Source organism: Muscardinus avellanarius (genome assembly GCF_963383645.1).
Source record: "Muscardinus avellanarius genome assembly, chromosome: 7".
Classification (NCBI taxonomy): domain Eukaryota; kingdom Metazoa; phylum Chordata; class Mammalia; order Rodentia; family Gliridae; genus Muscardinus; species Muscardinus avellanarius.
Genome location: NC_137793.1, coordinates 31,585,282 through 31,603,570, shown reverse-complemented (window position 1 = coordinate 31,603,570; position 18,289 = coordinate 31,585,282). Strand labels below are relative to the sequence as shown.

The 18,289-nt window shown below is 43.3% G+C and overlaps 1 protein-coding gene across 1 annotated transcript in view; it reads left to right on the top strand.

Moving 5' to 3' along the window:
• Positions 1–3,061: 3,061 nt before the first annotated feature.
• SH3TC2 (SH3 domain and tetratricopeptide repeats 2) overlaps positions 3,062–18,289 on the top strand; it is a gene marked incomplete at both ends in the record, with an annotated part of 61,153 nt that continues 45,925 nt past the window's right edge. Inside the window, 2 exons of the mRNA XM_080699571.1 lie at positions 3,062–3,113; positions 14,122–14,220. Coding sequence (XP_080555697.1) covers positions 3,062–3,113; positions 14,122–14,220 — 151 coding nt within the window. The remainder of the gene's footprint in view (positions 3,114–14,121; positions 14,221–18,289) is intronic.

Sequence of the window (18,289 nt, the reverse complement as noted above, 5' to 3'; positions counted from 1 at the left end):
CAAGTCATCCCGTGGCTAGCTGGGAGCTGGGGCTTGCCGCTGCTCCCAGTGTTGAGTACTACAGCGGGTCCCGCTGATGCTTTCTCAGACTTCATGTCTACACCCTTCCCTGCTTCACAAGGCTCTAGCCACACATGCTCTTCTTTTATCCTGCCATGGAATTGCCCGCCTCAGGGCCTTTGCCTCTCCAGCTTGTTCTGTCTGTAAATCTCTTTATTCCAACAGATTCACCCAAGCTACTCATGCAGAACAGAGCTAGTGTCTTGCATCGCAGGGGAAGCAGTGACTTCCTCAGGAATGGACTATTCATTGCAGACTTGCCAAAATGCATGTCTCAACCATTCGCTTCAGGGTGTCACCTTAATCATTTTTAGTTATTGACTGTAGTTGCCCCTAAATAAGAGCGGCATGCAGACAGATCAAGGGAAAATGATACTCCTGGGCCTCTGTTTGCATGTGTAAGTTAGAACATGGCTTCTCCTCACTGTCCGATTCTCATGTAGCTCCTGGAGTGTTGTATGGCTTCCTTTAAAAAGGAACACTTGTCCTTTTATCTTGGGCCCAAGTAAACAGGCTAATTCATATTGTGCTTTGGTTAAGGAGGGGCCTGGGGCATGTGGTGGGAAATGGATACTTTAAACAGATGTGCATAGAGAAAAACGTCCACTTTGGCAAGTGGGATCATAGTGCCATGGGCCCGAGTCCCCCGCCCGCCCCAGACCTCCTCTCCTGGGCTTTGAGTGAGCGCTCAGCTGGCTCCAGAGGCCTCAGATTCAGTCCTTTCTCACATGAGTCCTGGGTGTGGAAGGAGCCCACATTTCAGAAAGGCGACAGTTTTGGGCTGTGGCGTCCAAGTTAGGATGAACTGGCCTTCATCCTAACTCGGACATTAATAAAGGGGGGGGGCAGCGGTGTAGGTAAATTCTGTGTCCCTTCACTACTGTCTTACTTTCTGAAACAAAATGATGTTGCCCATGCTATGGGACTGCATGGGGTTTAAATGAAGTCAGGTACACTGAGTGCACGCATTCTGTGCTTGCGACTCACTGAAGGGGGACTGGAAGCATGCCTGACCCATGGGGGGGCTGCTGTGCGCGGTGTGTTATAGGGTGATAAACTCTCCTAGAAATGAATTGCTATAGGGCACCGATCTCCTCCTCAATGCTTGCTTTTTCCGAGAGAAAGATTTCAAAGGGAAAACACTGAGGGGAACATAAGAAGCTTATTTAGGGAGGTGTGTGTGGTGGGGCACAGCTTAAGAGGAGGCCATGAGCAGGGGTTGCCCTAGAGTGAGAGTCTGGGACAGTTCATTCCCTGGGGTGGGAGAAGGCATGGAACCCAGGGGTGCATTTCAGAGACAGGATCTGGAATAGGCTGCTTTCTGGAGTGAACACTGCTGAGCCCTGGAGGTGGTGACTTTACTCAGTCCAGAAGCCTTTCCCCTTGGGTATATGTGTTTGGGGAGGCAACAATCTCTTTTTGAGCCACAGCATAGTGTGTCTCTGCTATTCTCTCCATGTTGGAAACTTTCCCCAGGGTGAGATCGTGTGTGTGTGTGTGTGTGTGTGTGTGTGTGTGTGTGTGTGTGTGTGTGAAATATGCCTACGGTAAATTTAGCCTCCTGATATCCCTGCAGTTCTCTAACCACAATTAAGTGGGTAGTCCCATATTTCCACTCATGAGGACTCTCTTAACTTCCCCTGTGATCTGTCCCAACCTTGCCCTGACCTTCTCATTTCTTTTTCCTTCCTTCCTTCCTTCCTTCCTTCCTTCCTTCCTTCCTTCCTTCCTTCTTTTTTTACAGTACTGGGAATGGAACCCAGGGGTCATTCTACCTCCAGCTACACCACCAGCCCTATTTTATTCTTTATTTTAAAAAAGGGTCTTGCTGAGCTGCAAAGGGTCTCACTAAGTAGCTGAGGCTGTCTGTGAACCCTGATCCTCCTGTCTCAGCCTCCCAAATGCTGGGATTATAAGTGTGCATCACCATGCCTGGTTTGACCTGCTCATTTCTGTCTAATGACCTAACACTGGTGGGCACTCCTGGCCTCTTCATAGGCTGATTCCGAGCTCAGCCTTCACATCTCCCCGGTCAGGGTGTGGAACTGATGAATTCCTCCTGCAACATGGCCTGCCAGGACCCTGCCTGCTCCTAGCCGCCTCCTCATCTCTGGCCTGCTTGCCACTGACCTTTGCTTTGGGTGTGAAAGGACCATTGAGTGCTCGAGGATCTTGGAGCTTGGTTGTTATCATGCCTCTGGGTAGCCTTGTTGGAGCTCAGCCACATTTCCATGAGAGGTCTCAAGGGACATTTTCTGAAATTTAATCACATCATGTCAACTGCGTCCTCCCGCTTCACTGCCCATCCTAAACAGAAAAGGGGCTGGTTTGGCTGGGCCAGTTTTCCATACACATCTGTAGCCTTAAATGTATTTGATCCTTCTCTGGCCCCTTGCCTGAGAGTGCTGGGCTACCTCAGGTAATCTGGGAGACGCTGGGAGCCTGCAGATAGGGGTTTGCAAGCACACCAGGGAGGAGCTGGCCCACAGTTTCAGTGTTATCAGAGCCAAGGGAGGCTTTTGCAGGGAGAGGCTGGGTGGGGATCGCTTTCCAAGGGGTAGCAGGGGAGTGTGTTGGGGCCAAGTCAGCCAGGGAGGGAGCAAGAGCAGAGCTGATTCCTGGGATGCTCTCTGCCCTCCTCCTCTGCCTTGACTGCCCCCACAAGGCCCGAACTGTGTATCTCAATCCTAGAATGTGAAGAATGTGCCTCAGCCTGAGAGGCCTGCAGTAGGCTGTGGAGCAGGAGGCGGGAGGAGCACACACCTCCCTAGGCAGAGGCCTGACAGTGCAGGGACTATCAGCCTGCTGGCTGCCTGGCCCCGCCCATCCTCCCTGGCCTCTGCTGCAGCCAGGATATCAAAGACCTCATTGTGCATTGAGCGGCCTTGGTCCCCAGTGTGGCAGGGAGGAGGTGGTGGGAGGAGGGACATTGTGGGGAGGCTCCCAAGGGTTTTCTGGCTGATGTTCCTTGGGGCCTTGGCCTGGGAAGGATGGTGCACACATGGGTGGCTGTTTCTGCATCCCCAGGGAGCGGAGTCTATCCTGGAGCCCAGGTGAGTTTCCTAGGGAGAAGGGGGAGACTCTGGCCTCTGGTTTGGCCAAGCTGGCTGGTCCACAGAAGACACAGGGAGCTGCTGGGTTGGGGAAGCTGCCCTTTCAAAGACAGAAAGATGATCGAGCTTTGTGGCACCTTTCTTCCCTCCCTAGGTCATTTTTATTTTTTATTTATTTATAATTTGTTATTCTGGCTTTGTTGAAAGGGAGCAAAGCCTGGGAAGCAGGCTGAAGAAAGAGGCTTTGAGCTCTCTCTGCAGAGGGGGAGCCAGGGCTGCTCTTGGCTGCCACTCCCAGGGTGTGACTAAGCCTTTCCTTCCTCTCCTCCCAAGATTCCCCAGGACAGGAAGAAAGTTCCAGCAGCAGAGTTCCTCTGCGCCCTATGGGCCATCATAAATTTGGCCTCAGGCCCTTCAATCCTATTTTCGTCAGGATTACTGCTGCGGAAGAAAAACAGGCAGCTTCCTGCCTCCTACCTGTTCACAGTGGTTTCTGGCACATCCAGTTGAGGTCACAGAGAGTTACTGCTCTAAGTTGTCAAGTCTTCTGAGACTTGACACAACTGACCAGCCATCCTGGTTTGCTTGAAACTGAGGGTTTTCTTAGGATGCAGCCAGAGCTAAAGCCCTCACGGTTCCAGACAAACTAGGATGACTGGTCACCCTAATACAAGGTCTGTGCTACTTTTCAGAGCAGAACCAAGATGGGCCTCTTGTAGGACATTGATTGGGATTGGCGGTGGCTTCAGGGGAAGGTAGGATGACTTAGGATTCCTGCGGGAGGTAGAGGGTTACTGTGCTGAGGACTAGTTTCTAACCCTGTTAGGGTTCTGTCTTTCTGGAGCACCACCATGTTCCTGAGAGCGCAGCTAGGGAGCACCCTCTAGACAAGGCCTTTCACTCTCTGTAGCCAGTTTTCCCCTGAAGTCTTGCCACATGTGTTCATCTAAGGAATTTGAGGTCTTAAAGTGAACCTCCATCAGCCATGTTCTGCCTTCTGTTAGAAGTCTGGCTTGGGCCTCTTGGCATGTATGGTAGGGTGTACCTCCCAGAAAAGAGGCACCCCTGCCTCCTAAAACCAGAGGCAAACAAATCCCAAGGAGCACCTTTGGTACAAAAAGGCTGAGACTTTTTGCTTCTCCAGATTTCTGGGAATGCCACACTTTTTAGACCCTTTCTCTAAATCCAGTTGTGCTTATACCCCATGGAAGCAGGCATAGCCTGGGGGAGTACATAGTATCATTGGGTCTTGAACTTCCAGACTAGGGTTCTAGAGATGACTCATTCTGCCTCCAGTTAGGCAGGTGTCATTGTGCTTAATCACCCCATCTTTGAGGCTCGTGACTGGCTTTCATCTTGGATCTTTTACTTGCCTTAAGAAATGTATTTGGCTTTTCTCTGGTTTAGTTTCCTTCTCTGTTGATTTTATGAACTCATTATGCTGTCCTCTAGGATTTTGGTGGGGTTAAGCCTACATGTGAAATACTGAAAATAGCCAGAAATGCAGTTAATTAGGCATAAGAAATATTAAGCCTGTTTAGTGACATTTTTATGACCCTAACATATTACATTCTCAGGGTGGCATTGGTCATTTATAAAATTTGGGGGCTGCAAACTGCTTAGGGAGCTCTTCTGCTGTGGCCTGATCTCTAGCTCCGGCCAGAGCAGCTCTACTTCCCTTTGTCAAAGATTTCAGCGGAACAGAGTTCTGTAGTGCAAAACGGAGACACGGATACTGAAGATGGTTTCCTTGAAAGTCTATGGCACTCTAATCCGATTATTGTATTCTTACACCTATTTTTTGCTGTTGATAACTGGTTGGGCCCCTGGTTTCACTTTTCTATAAACTTATATTTATAGCTCTCGAAGCTTTTCATGCCCCATACACATTAGGGCTTTTCCTTGGGGAGGTTGATATGAGTATTATAGGTCTGAGGCTAGTTGATGTAAACATCCCTATTCTTCTCCTATATATGCTAGAGAAACAGAAGAGAGTCTAAGACACATCTTGGAGTGATTCAATAGTGGTACGACCTTGGGCAAGTCTCTGATGTTTTCTGTATCTCAGTTTTCCTAGCCAGATACTAGATCTAGCGGTAGCACTTATCACATGGAACTTTTGTGAAGATTTAACTGAATAATTCATCTCATAGACTTGGACTGGGGTCTGACTTCCAATAACCCCTCAGTAATTACAGGCCATTTCCTTGTCTGCCAAATTGGACCTCTCCTCTGATTCCACTGGAGCAGAAGTCCATGCTCATGTTTCTGTGGCTGCTTCTGCTATAATTTCTGTCTAAGTGGGAGTTAACAGTGAGGACCAAACCAGTGAGGAGTAAGGGAGACAGGAAAGGAGCCGTGCTGGTGTGGAGCCCTGGCCAGTTTGTTGTGACGTGGGATGTGGTGCGGTCATGGACTCTGCCTGTGGCATCTAACTCTGATGTGTCCTGTTTGCTCATAGAAGTCCCCGCTTGCATGTGCTAAGAGGGCAGTCCTTGGTCAGCTGCCATTACCTCTGACTCTCCCACTTTTAAGGGCCTCATAACTAAAACTTCTCCCTTCAGATCACAAAGTCATGTCAGAGTTTGTTCTAGCTCTTATCTTTTATCTTCAAAACCTTTTTGAAGAAATTTGCCAGATTCTTCAAGAGAAGATGTAGGACATTTTCCTATATTGATCACCAATGTCTGAAATTTTCCTCTTAAACTTTTTGGTAAATGTAAATCATCAATATTACTAACTGGAAATCCAGAATGCAAACAGTGGGTGGGGCACTGTGGCTAAAGCCTGTAATCTCAGTACTCCTGAGGCTGAGGCTGGAGGAATGAAAGTTCAACGTCAGCCTGAGCAACTTAGCCAGAACTGATCTCAAAATAAAAGGGTTGGTTTGTACCATACCTTGGTATTTTTCCAAAAGAATTAAAGTGTGTGTGTGTATATATATATATATATATATATATATATATATATATATATATTTTTTTTTTTTTTTTTTTTTTTTTTTTTTTTTTTGCCAGTCTGAAGATGGAACTCAGGGGCATTCGACCTCTGAGCTATACCCCCTGCCCTATTTTTTATTCTTTATTTTGAAACGGGGTCTCACTAAGTTGTAGAAATATTGTAAGTTGTAGAAATAGTTGTATATATAAGTTGTAGGCAGCCTCACTAAGTAGCTGAGGCTGTCTGAGAACCTCCGGTCTCAGCCTCCAGGATGCTGGGATTACAAGCGTGTGCCACCACGCCCGGCTAAAGTTAGAATATTATGGTGATGCATACATACCAATAATTATGGAAGCACAATTTACAGAACCCATCTAGGTGTCCATCAACAGATGAATGAAATGAGAAAAATATGATATATCTATACATAATGGAATTTTATTTATCCATAAAGAAGAACAAAATGATGTCATTTGCATAAAAATGGGTGGGACTAAAGAACATTATGCTAAATGAGATCATCCAGTCTCAGAAAGGAAAGTCAAGGGTCATATATTTTTCTCTCATCTATAGGAGCTAAAGAGAAAACAGGAAAGAAAAGGGACTTCAGATAAGTGAGGTAAAAGACCAGTAGAATAGTGGAAGGGGATCAGGTCAGGGAGGAGGGAAGGGGCTTGAGGAAAGAAACCAGACCAAATAATGTTCATGTATGGAGAGATCACTACCAATCTGGGGCGGGGTGGGATGTGGAGGGAAACACTTCAAGTGATGGGTGATGCATGTATCACTTTGAATCTCACTATGAGGTATATGATTACAAAGCATTAATACAATTATTCTTTTTTAAAAAGGGCTAAAAATATCTCAGTGGCAGAGCATCCCTAAATTCAATTCCTAGTACTGCGAACAAACAAACCTCTAATGCTCACAAAACAATCAAAAATTTTAAAAGGATTCCGAGGCACTGTGAACACAGCAATAGTGTAGAATATTAGAATCATAAGCTCACTTCAGCAAGTTTCTACTTTATGCCATATTGGCCTCAGAGCTTTTTATTTGTTTCTCTTATATTTTGAAGGATTCAATTAGGGTAGCTTTTCCCAATCTCATTCCTCTCTCTCTCCCTCACCAAAGTTAAACACTTTCATGAACTCAGTGGTTTTGTGTTCTTACTGCTGATTCATGCACCCATGATTATTGCAAAGAATTGTTTTTCAGACTTTTAAACTTAAATAAAATGACACCTTATGCAACTTGCTCCCCCCTCAAACATTATGATCTGAGATACAGCCATATGGCTAGATGTAGCTGTAGTTCTAATTTGATATTTGTCCCAGCAAAGAAAATATGGGCTTACATCATAAGAACTGCTGATGGTATGCTTGTTGGGTCAAAGAAGAAGAAAAAAATGTGGGTGGAGGAAGAAAGCATGCAAGGAAAGGTTTACTGTTTGGTTTTCTTCTTTAAGTTGGAGGTGGTGGTAAGTGGGTAGGAGCAGAGAAGCCAAGAGAGGAGAAAGCAAAATGAATTCTCATTTTCAGCAAATTGCTGTATGTGAGATGTTTTCCTGATCATCACAGACCTTAGTCTTTAGAGCTCCAGGGTCAGACAATGTGGTAGAAATAGCTCTGTCTCTTTTGCTAACTTGCTGTGTGACCTTGATAAAATCACCACTTCTCTCTGGGCCTTAGGGTTCAATCTCTCTCTCTCTCTCTCTCTCTCTCTCTCTCTCGCTCTCTCTCTCTCTCACTGGGGACTGAACCCAGGGGGCATTCTACCTTTGAGCCACACCCCGACCCTAGCCCTATTTTATTTTTATTTTGAATCAGGGTCTCGCTTAGTTAATGAGAGTCTCAGTATTTGCTGAGGCTGTCCTCGAACCTGCAGTCCTACTGTCTCAGCCTCTCAGTGGGCCTTAGTTTTACAACAGTAAAATTAGGAGTAAAACTAAGTGATCTCTCAAATCTTTTCCAACATTGATTTTCTGTAATTATTTTCTCTTCCCTATCTTTATGTCTCCTAACCAATAGGTGGAGAGGCTTTCTCTTTTCTTACTTTAAAACAGGATAATTTACCCGATTCTCTCACATTGTGTCGCCACAATTCATATTCTCACACTTTTCTCCTGGATCACCATAGAGATGTTCAGTGGACCTCTCTGCCTCTCATGCTCCCCTTGTTCTTCCTATACCATCCCACACAGAAGGTTCACTTTTATTATGTCATTCCCATGCTCAAGAATGTCCTAGCTCCTCATTGCTTACTGGATCTGTTCTAATCACCTCTGTCTGCTGTAAGTGCTCCTCCCATCTCGTCCCTATCATAGGTACCAATTTCATGCTCATGACCTCCACCATCTCATGTGCAGGCAAAGCTCACCCTTCCTGTCCTGGCTGGTGATCTGTCTTCCCACCTGTCTAGATGTGCCAAGAAAATAAAAAAACCAAGCAACAGACTGGGGAAATACTATTTACAAAACATGTATCCGATCCTTGTATTTAGAACATATATGTTAAAAACTCTCATAACTCAAAAATAAGAAGAAATTCAATAAAATGTAAAATATTTTCACACATACTTCTCTGTTTTCACACACACACTTCAAATGACAAAATGCTTACCATCCTTAGTTAATAGGAAAATACAAATGGAAAAAAAAGCAGGATAAAACTGTATACATATGAGAATGAGGCCAACATTGGGAAGACTGCTGTGATAAGTATTGCTGTGGTATGAAGCAACTGGGACACTCAGACACTACTGGTGGGAATAAAAAATGGCTTAGTCTCTGGAAGTCAAGCTGGCAGTTGTAAAATAAATCTCTGTATCATCTCTTCAAGCCTAGGAGCATTGTGGGTTCTAGGACTAATTCTCCTTGGCTTGGCTTTGGTCACATGACCATGGCACAGGGTATCCTATTGGCTTATGCTTGAGTAGGTGCTTACTTTTGGAGCTAGGGAGGGGGTTGGCCCCACAGGAACTTCGTGGCCTGGGTTCACACAGATAACCGAAAGATGAAGCAAAGGTCCAAGTCTAGGGCTGTCTGTTTGCCCCTCATTTTTAGCCATTTTTCATTCTTCAGCATTAGAAAACAAATGCATGCCCACTACAGAGTATTTGGAAAGTAAACAAAAGCTTAGAAAAGATTAAAAATGGTTCAGCAATAACCCTACATCTTTTGTGGGTTTTTTTTTTTTAGTCATTAAAAAATTTTATATTTTTTCTAACGTATTTTCTCCTAGTATCACAGATTTTTGTTTCTTTGAACCATCTCTGGTTCTTTTTCAGATGTGGTGGTGCATGCCTGTAAATCCCTGTACTTGGGAGACCAAGACAAGAGGATCACAGGTTTGAGGCCAGTCTCAGCAACTTAGAGAAACACTCAGTAATTTAGTGAACCCCTGTTTAAAAAATAAAACATAAAAAGGCTGGAGGTGTAGCTCAGAGGTATAATGATCTGGGTTCAGTCCCCAGTGACACACATACACACACAAGAAAATCCTTCATGCCAAAATATAATTCTATATGTAAAAGTGCTTTGCACACTGCAAGTCCCCATGCAACTAGTATCTGCCCTCCTGATAGAAAACTGACTCCATTCTTTCTCATTCCCAGCTTCTTTATTGTTCTCAAGAAGCTTTCTGGGTCCAGGGCTTTAGGTGAATCGGTTTGAGAATTCTCACACTCTAGAGGACTTCAGAAATATTCAAGGTGCTAATTAAAAACACACATCCCCAGTCTCTACCTCTAGACATTGCCAGGTAGAGTAGGAAGGGAAAGGTTGCCAGGATACAGTTTTTTAAAATTAAAATTTGTCATTCATGTAAAATTGTGCATGAAATCATGTGTATAGCATGGTGAATTTTCATGAGATAAATATACCCATCTATGTTGTTTTTTATGGCTATAACTTATTAATTCTTATCAAAGTGTTGGGATGAATTATAGATATCATCATTTTCTTATCCATTCTAGTATAGATGGACTTTGAGTTGTTGCCAGGTTTTGGCTGTTAGGAATAGGGCTCCTCTGAACACCTTTGTAGATGCTCTCAGTGAGCATATGTATGCATTCTTTTGGGTATATATGTAGGAGTGGAATTGCTGAGTCTTAGTACATACGTATTTTCATCTTGAATCGAAACTGTCAGTTTGTCAAAGAAAACAATATAAAGTTTATTCTCATACATGAAGTATAGAGTTCTCGTTCTGTAGTCTTCCTCACCGTGTTAAATCTGTCCTTTGCATTTTAGGTGTGTAGAGGTGTTCCATTGTGGTTTTGGTTTTTATTTTCCTGATGTAATCGAGCAGATTTTCATATATTTAATTACTGTTTGGATATTGTCTGATTAAATGCCTTTCAAGAATTTTGTCCATTTTTCTAGTAGGTTGCCTACCTATTTCTTAAAGAATTTTAGCATTCTTTGTGTATACTCTAGGCTCAAGTTTAATGTATGATGATTTCTCTAGTATTTCTTCTGAAGGTAGCACTTTTTCCATTCTCCTTGGAAAATCACTTACAACTTCAGATCACACAGGTAGTCATCTATATTTTCTATAAGTTCATTTTATACAACTATCTTTTTTGTTTTAATTTTTGTTTTGGTACTGAGGATTAAACCCAGGGGCATTCTACCTCTGAGATACACCTCTAGTTCTTTTTATTTTTCATGTTAAGATAGGGTCTTTATACGTTGCTGAAGCTGGCCTTGAACCTGTGATTTTCCAATCTCAGCCTTCTAAGTACAGGATTACAGGTATGTGTCATCATGTCCAACCCAGACATTTTAAAAAATAAATACCTAATTTTGAGGCAGAGAGCCCACAAATTACATCTTGCAAAGCTGTAATTTTCTGCTGCAAACTTCACATATCTTTTATTTTTGGTACTAGGGATTGAACCCAGGGACATTCTATTCTTGAGCTACACCTCCAGCCCTTTTTATTGTTATTTTTATTTTGTGCACCTGTAATCCCAGTACTTGAAGACTGAGACAGGGAGATTTGAGGCCAGCTTAGCAACATAGACCCTCAGCAATAGACCCTATTTTGAAACAGGGCCTTGCTAAGTTGATGAGGCTATCCTTGAACCTAAGATCTTCCTGTCTCAGCCTCCCAAGTACAGGATTACAGGTATGCTATGCTCCCCTGCTTCATCTCAGGCTCACCACCTTGGACTTGCCTTCTTGGAGCTGAGCTCACTTTGGAAGCCCTTATTCTCAGCCCACCATCTCTTCTTAGGGAGTTCCACAAGTAGGCACTCTCCTCCTCCATGGGGCCAGAAGTCAACGAATGACTGGATGGATGGAGTTCATGGAGGCTGGAGAACAAATATCCTATGGAGAAACAGCAACCAGTTTCCTCCTGCTTATTGCCATGTGAGAGTAAGGAGTCGCAAGGACAGATCTAGGTTTCAAAGCAAACCCAAGTATCTGGGTTATACAAAATATTCTGATTTCTAAATAATGCCAGGCACTTCAAACTAAAATTTCACTGTGTGGAGGGGAGAAGAAAATATGTTTGTGGGTTTGCTATAGCCTCTGGTCAAACTTTGACCCAGGATGGGGGCATCACATGGGAACATATTAAGATGCAGAATGTCAGCTTCCAGTTGCTGGAGCAGAATCTGCATTTATCAGTAACCCAGGTGACTCATACACGCATTAAAGTTTGAGAAGCTCAAGTGTAGTCAGGTGGTTCTCAACACTGGCTCCAATTAGAATCATTTGGGGGAATTTAAAGGAAAAGAAAGAGAAAGCAACCTATGGCTGTACCACAGACCGCAAAAGGCAGAATCTTTACCTAGGCATCAGAATTTTTAAAAATCAACCCGGAGCCAGGCATGGTGGCACACATTTGTAGTCTCAGCATTTGGGAGGCTGAGACAGGAGGATCACGGTACATGGATAGCCTCAGCTACTTAGTGAGGCCCTCTGCAATTCAGTGAGATCCTGTTTCAGAATAAAGAATAAAAAATAGGGCTGGGGTGTAGCTTGGAGGTAGAATGCCCCTGGGTTCTATCCCCAGTGCCACAAAAAATATAAATAAATAAATAAATAAATAAGAAGCAACCTGGGTGGTTCAAATAGGTAATCAGGACTCAGAAGCACTAATTAAGGCTAATCCTTCATTTATAAATGGGGAAATTAAAAACCTCAAAAAGGAGAGAGGTGAAGTTTCTCTTCCAAGGTCACTTAGCTAGGGTACGGGAAGACCTGCTTTGTGTTCATTCTTGTATCTCATGATTCCCAAGCTGGGGCTTTTTTGCTTCAGTTGCTTCTGGTTCCCAGGGCGGTGGGGGTGGGGTGGGGAGAGAGCTACAGAATGATCCTGTTCAACTGTAGCTCATTACTGCCAGCTTTCCAGCTAAGCCGCTTAGCTCTCAGCGCTGAACACCTAACGAGATTTACTGGTTGAAGAACTGTGAGCTGATGCCTCCTTCTGCTTCTGCCTAAGAGCTGAAGTCCACTTCATTCTCTCTGTACATCACCCTGAAACAGCACGAACTCCTCCCGCTCTGAAGATAGGAAAGGTCCTCCACTCGCACATTAAAATCTCCCTGCCTAGGCACAGAAATGGAAACGAAGGTTCTTGACAGCGATATGAAGGTTTCAGTTCAAGCTTAACAGCAACGAGCGTGACTGCTCCCCGCCCCCCACCACATTCCTGGGCTGGATCATTAGAAGAGCAGGTCTAGAAAGCAAGGGCTAGAAGGTCTGCTCATCTGGGAGGATGGAGTGACTCACAAACAGTGGTTGAGCCAAGATTCCTAACCCTCTTTCCAGGATCATGTTATAATATTCTGACTCCAAGGTATAATCCTTGAGAAGTTTCATGGTCAAAAGGATAGAGCAAATTAATGCATGAAAAAACTTGAGTTTCATTGTGGTGTGTGTGTATGTGTGTGTGTTTTGTGGTACTAGGGGTGGAACCCAGGGCCTTTTCTACCTCTGGGCTATACTCCCAGACCTATTTTTTTTAAAATACTTTTTGGAAACAGGGTCTCACTAAGTTGCTGAAAACCTCACTAAGTAGATGAGGCTGGCTTCAAACCTGTGCGATTCTCCTGTTTCAACCTCCCAAGCGATGGGATTACAAGTGTGTGTCAACACGCCCAGCCCTTGTGTTTTGAAGCTACCACAAAGGAGGTTCGCATTCTCTGGAAACTCCCCTGTTCTTTTACATCTCATCTGCCTCCCTGTTCTTTACAACCGCACTTTTTTCTCTTTGACTTTATTTAATGTTCTTTGTGAATTTAGAGATGGAACCCAGGGGCATTCTACCTCTGAGATATACCCCCTATTCCTATTTTATTTCTGATTTTGAAACAGGGTCTCACTAAGTTGCTGAGAGCCCAAGTTCCTGAGGCTGACTGTGCACCTGAGATCTTCCTATCTCGGCCTCCCAAGCACTGGGATTACAGGTGTGCACCAGAACGCTCAGCTTTCTCTTTGACTTTCTGCCCTCAAAATACTACATCCCCCTCCCCAGTCCTGAACCACCCTGTGCCCTGATCTCTCTTCTCCTCTTCACTCTGCTTCTACAGTTACAAAGACGGATCTTTTTTGGAGAGTTGGAAAATGAGAAGTCCTAGAGAGGAACCTATTTAGTGGGCAGACAGAATTATAGTCTGGGGACAATCACACATTTCAGGCCATTACAACCATTCCCCCTCCTCTCTTAACGATGCCGTCCATCCTACTCCAGTCCTCTCATTATTCACCCACTGACCTTGCTGAGTCAGGCCTATAATAATCTGTGGAGGTTCCACATATATTGAGCATGTTGGGTGTACTGAGCCATAGAACTTGGCTTGGTAGGAATCTCTTCTACTTCAATAAAATGGGGACAGAGTCTGATGCAGGACTGAGCATGCATGACGGTTCTTTGATAATAGCTGGCTGCAAAATAATTGAAAGGCACTCGTGATAGCAATGGGAATTCTCTCATGCCATTTGTCCCGAAAAAAAAAAAAATTGGCACTTGAGAAAAATTTGCAGTCCATAGTTCTGACTTGTTTACAACTTGCTTACACTCTTACAAATGATCTTTCATTTTATCTTCTCCAGGTAAAGAAGGTCCCTCCAAGGATCCAGCCGTTTCTAGTGAGTGTGTATCTTCCTCTGAATATAAGGAAAAATGCATCCTGCCACAGAGCATGGCTCCAGGTATCTAAATCTCAGAGATATATGCTACTTTTAAGTTTTATTTATTTCAGTACTGGGGGTTGAACCCAGGGTGCTTTACCATTGAGTTACATCCCCCACCCTTTTACTTATTTTTTTATTTGTTTTGAGACAGGATTTTACTAAGTTGCCCAAGCAGGCCTCAAACTTGCCATCCTCCTGCCTCAGCCTCCTGAGTCAGTGGGATTGCGGGCATGTGCCATTGCATCCAGCTTGATAAATGTTATCTTTAAAAGTAACTTCCATGAGGTTTCTGGAAAGACTGGAAATGGAATCACCATGTGACCCAATTGTATCACTTCTTATCTTTCCAAAAGAACTAAAGTCAGAACACTATATATATATATATATCTCACTATATTCTATATATATATTTATATATAATTTATATATAATTTATATTTATATTTATATATATTTATATATATAACACTATATATATAAAACACTATATAATATATATATATATATATACATATATATATATATATATATATATATACCCCCATGTAGTAGGAGCACAATTATAGGAGCACAATTTACAGTAGCCAAGTTTTAGAACCAACCTAGGTATCTGTCAACAGACGAGTAAAGAAAATGTGGCGTATACACGCAATGGAATTTTACCCAGCCATAAAGAAGAACAAAATTATGTCACTTGCAGGAAAATGGATGGAACTGGAGAACATCATGCGAAGTGAGGCCAGCCAGGCTCAGAAAGTCAAGGGCCACATGTTTTCTCTCCAACGTGGAAGCTAGAGAGGAAATAGGGAAGAAAAGGGACCTCATGAAAAGGAGGAGAGAGACCAGCTGAGAGGTAGAAGAGAACTGCGGGGAGGAGGCGGGGAGGGGAAATGGGAGGTCTAGGGAAGGAAACAGACCAAGTGATGTTTTGTGCATGTGTGAATATATTACTATGGCTCTCACAAGGATATATAACTACAATACACTAATAAAAATTAAAGTGAAATGAACATATCATAAACTTTAAAAATCTCATAAATGCATAGTCATTAGTTTATTTAATAAATATGTAGCCAAGCAACTATTTAAAACAGTATTTTATGCACGTTATAAACATCACAATACGTATTTCATTGTCCGGGCTTCATCCAGTGGACTTAAAGATACTAAAATATATTACCCTCTTAAAAATAATCTTCCAGGTAGAATATTTCTCCTTATCTTTCCTGTCTGTAGACTCCCTCCCGCTGACCCTTTCCAGGTGCCATCACCAAATGCATCTCTGTAGAAACAGCTTTAACTATGCTGTTTGCTTGTCCACAAGCCTCCCGTTACTCTTCATTGCCTGCAAGATTAGTTGGAACTGTCCCAGGCTGGTACTCGAAGTCTTCACTTTCTGATACCTACTAGGAGCTCCCTACATAGTTTCTGGGCTACAAAAAGTATATCATTGGTTAGATTTTAAGGTTTTGAAGGGCAAGGCTAATTTTTATAATAATTACTTATTCAACATGGTAGGTAGTTCAAGAGTTGTTTATATATAGTTTGGTGCTCAGAAAATATTTGATAACTATGTCAAATCATTAGACGGACAGGTGGAGATCTCATTTATATTCCACATAATACCTAACACAGTACCTTATCTGTAATGGGTTCTGAGTAAATATTTGTTAAGTAAATTAGTAAGTGAATGAAGTGTTAATAGATGTCTCAACACAAGACCCCCTTAAATGATTTTAATGAAGCCCATAGAGAGAGTTGTCATTAGAAAAATTTATACCTGGGTTGAATATTTATTTATTTATTTAATATGGTACTGGGGATTGAACCCAGGGGCATTCTATTTCTGAGCTATACCCTAGCTCTTCTTATTTTTATTTTGAAACAGCGTCTCACTGAGTTGCTAAGGGTTACTGAGGCTGGCCCCAAACCTACAATCCTCCTGCCTCAGCTTCTCAAATACTGGAACTCTGGGTGTGCACCACTGCACCCAGAAAGGTTGAACCTTGTACTGGAAACTTTGAGAACAAGCTCTAGAAGTCATGATTTTTGTTGTACAGTAGCAGGGACAATTTTTGAGAACAAATCTCATGCCAAGGAGTCCATTACACATTCCACCTATCCTCACATGCCACCTCTGTTTGGAGGCACCAAAATTCCTAGTTAGCAGGTAGGAAACAGTCTCAGAGAGGAAAGTAACTTCACTGCAAGAGTTAATATATAATGAGAAAGAGGTGCAAACCTAGCTCTTGTTTGTGACTACCATGCACCAACATCGATTCATTTATGTTATACGCATGTACAAATGTTACAATTAAACCCAGTGGTCTGAATACTTATTATGCACCACTAATTTTTGTTTAAAAAAGAAAGTCTTTAATGTATTAACACTTATCTTCCAAAAACATACTTCTTCCTGAGATACAAAATACAGATTTGTGAAAAAGTTACTTTTTTTTTTTTTTTTTTTTTTTGCGGGTTTGGGGATGGAACCCAGGGGCATTTGACCTCCGAGATACACCCCCTGCCCTATTTTTTTATTCTTTATTTGTGAACATTTTTAAGAATAGGAGCCATGAGAATAGATATTATATAATTATTATACCAGGTTCTTTTTATTCCCAGTTTCAAATTCTGTCAAAAACGTGTGGTTGATAATGAGAAAAATCTCGCCTTATTATTATTATTTTTTTTTTGCTATTGTGTCAATCTGTTTATCATCTGTCGGCTTGGACCATCCCAGAAAAACCCCTAAGTTATCATCTGTTGTTTCATGCATGCGGTGGAGTCAGCATTTTGCCTTTTTAGTGCCATAAAGCCAGTGAACAAAGGGTACTTTGAGGTGAAGCCAAAGTGCCCAGCCTTGTCCTCCGGTCGGTATGTTTCACAGGTTGCTGTTTCAGAGTGAGCGGCCCGGTACGAGGGGGGACTTCACACTCCACACTCCCTGCCAGCCTTGCCTCCTGCAAAGCACGGCCAGCAGAATCAATCAGGACTGGCTCCCCTGAGTCAAACAGGATACAATACCCTTCTCACTGAAACTTCATTTCCTGGCCCTGCAGATAAGGCAGAGGGTGCCAGTGTGAAATCCACCCACATAAAGGTTTTGTGCTCAGAGTCACTTCTCACAGGTTGAGAACTTTGAAGCCTTTATTATTACTATTACTATTATTATTATTATTTTGTGGTACTGGGGATCGAACCCAGGGTCATTTGACCTCCAAGCTATATCCCCCAGCCCTATTTTTTAATTCTTTATTTTGAAACAGGGTCTCACTGAGTTGCAGAGGGCCTCACTAAGGAGCTGAGGCTGTCCGCAAACCATGATCCTCTGGTCTCAGCCTCCTGAATGCTGGGATTACAAGCGTGCGCCATCACTCCCGGCTTGCCTGGCACCTTTTGATTATTTAAATCTAGGTCATTTGGATTTCATCTCTGTGAACTCACAGGCCTGGTGAGGAGATGCACACTGCAGGGCTACCTGTCTGCACGTCCTATTCCCAGAGAGATTCCAAGGGAAGGGGAGTTGGGGTCAGGTTCTAGAAGCAGGAGCAATGGAGCTGGGTGGAAAGGAATCACGGGTTCAGTTATTATCAAATTTAATAGTCACGATAGGATGAGGACAGCCACAGGTGGTGATGGTTGGAATACCATGGTGCAAGGAATAACAGATAATGTTTAATGTGTTTATTGAATATTTAATATGTGCCAGATACGGAACAAAAAGGTTTATGTAATATCTCATCTGGTAAACCTTTTAGACCTGTAGGAGAGATCTTCTCTGAGCCAGTTGGCTGATGGGATAAGTCAAGTGCATGGTGATGAATTGTTCAGGGTTGACCAGTTATTGAGGGGGCAGAGTCGGGCGTTGAGCCCACGCCTGTGCATCCACTCCCTAGGCTTCCTCCCTTTCTCCTGGAGGTCAGCGTGCACTAAAGCTGCCAGATGGAGACTCCAAGGGTTGCTGGAGACGAAGGGGCTGGGTGAGACTGGAACACGGGCCAGGGAGGAACTGAGTGGAAGGAATGTGGGGGTCACCTCGCGGCCAGGTCATCTGAGCGTGTTGCCTGGGAGCGCATCTGCAGCC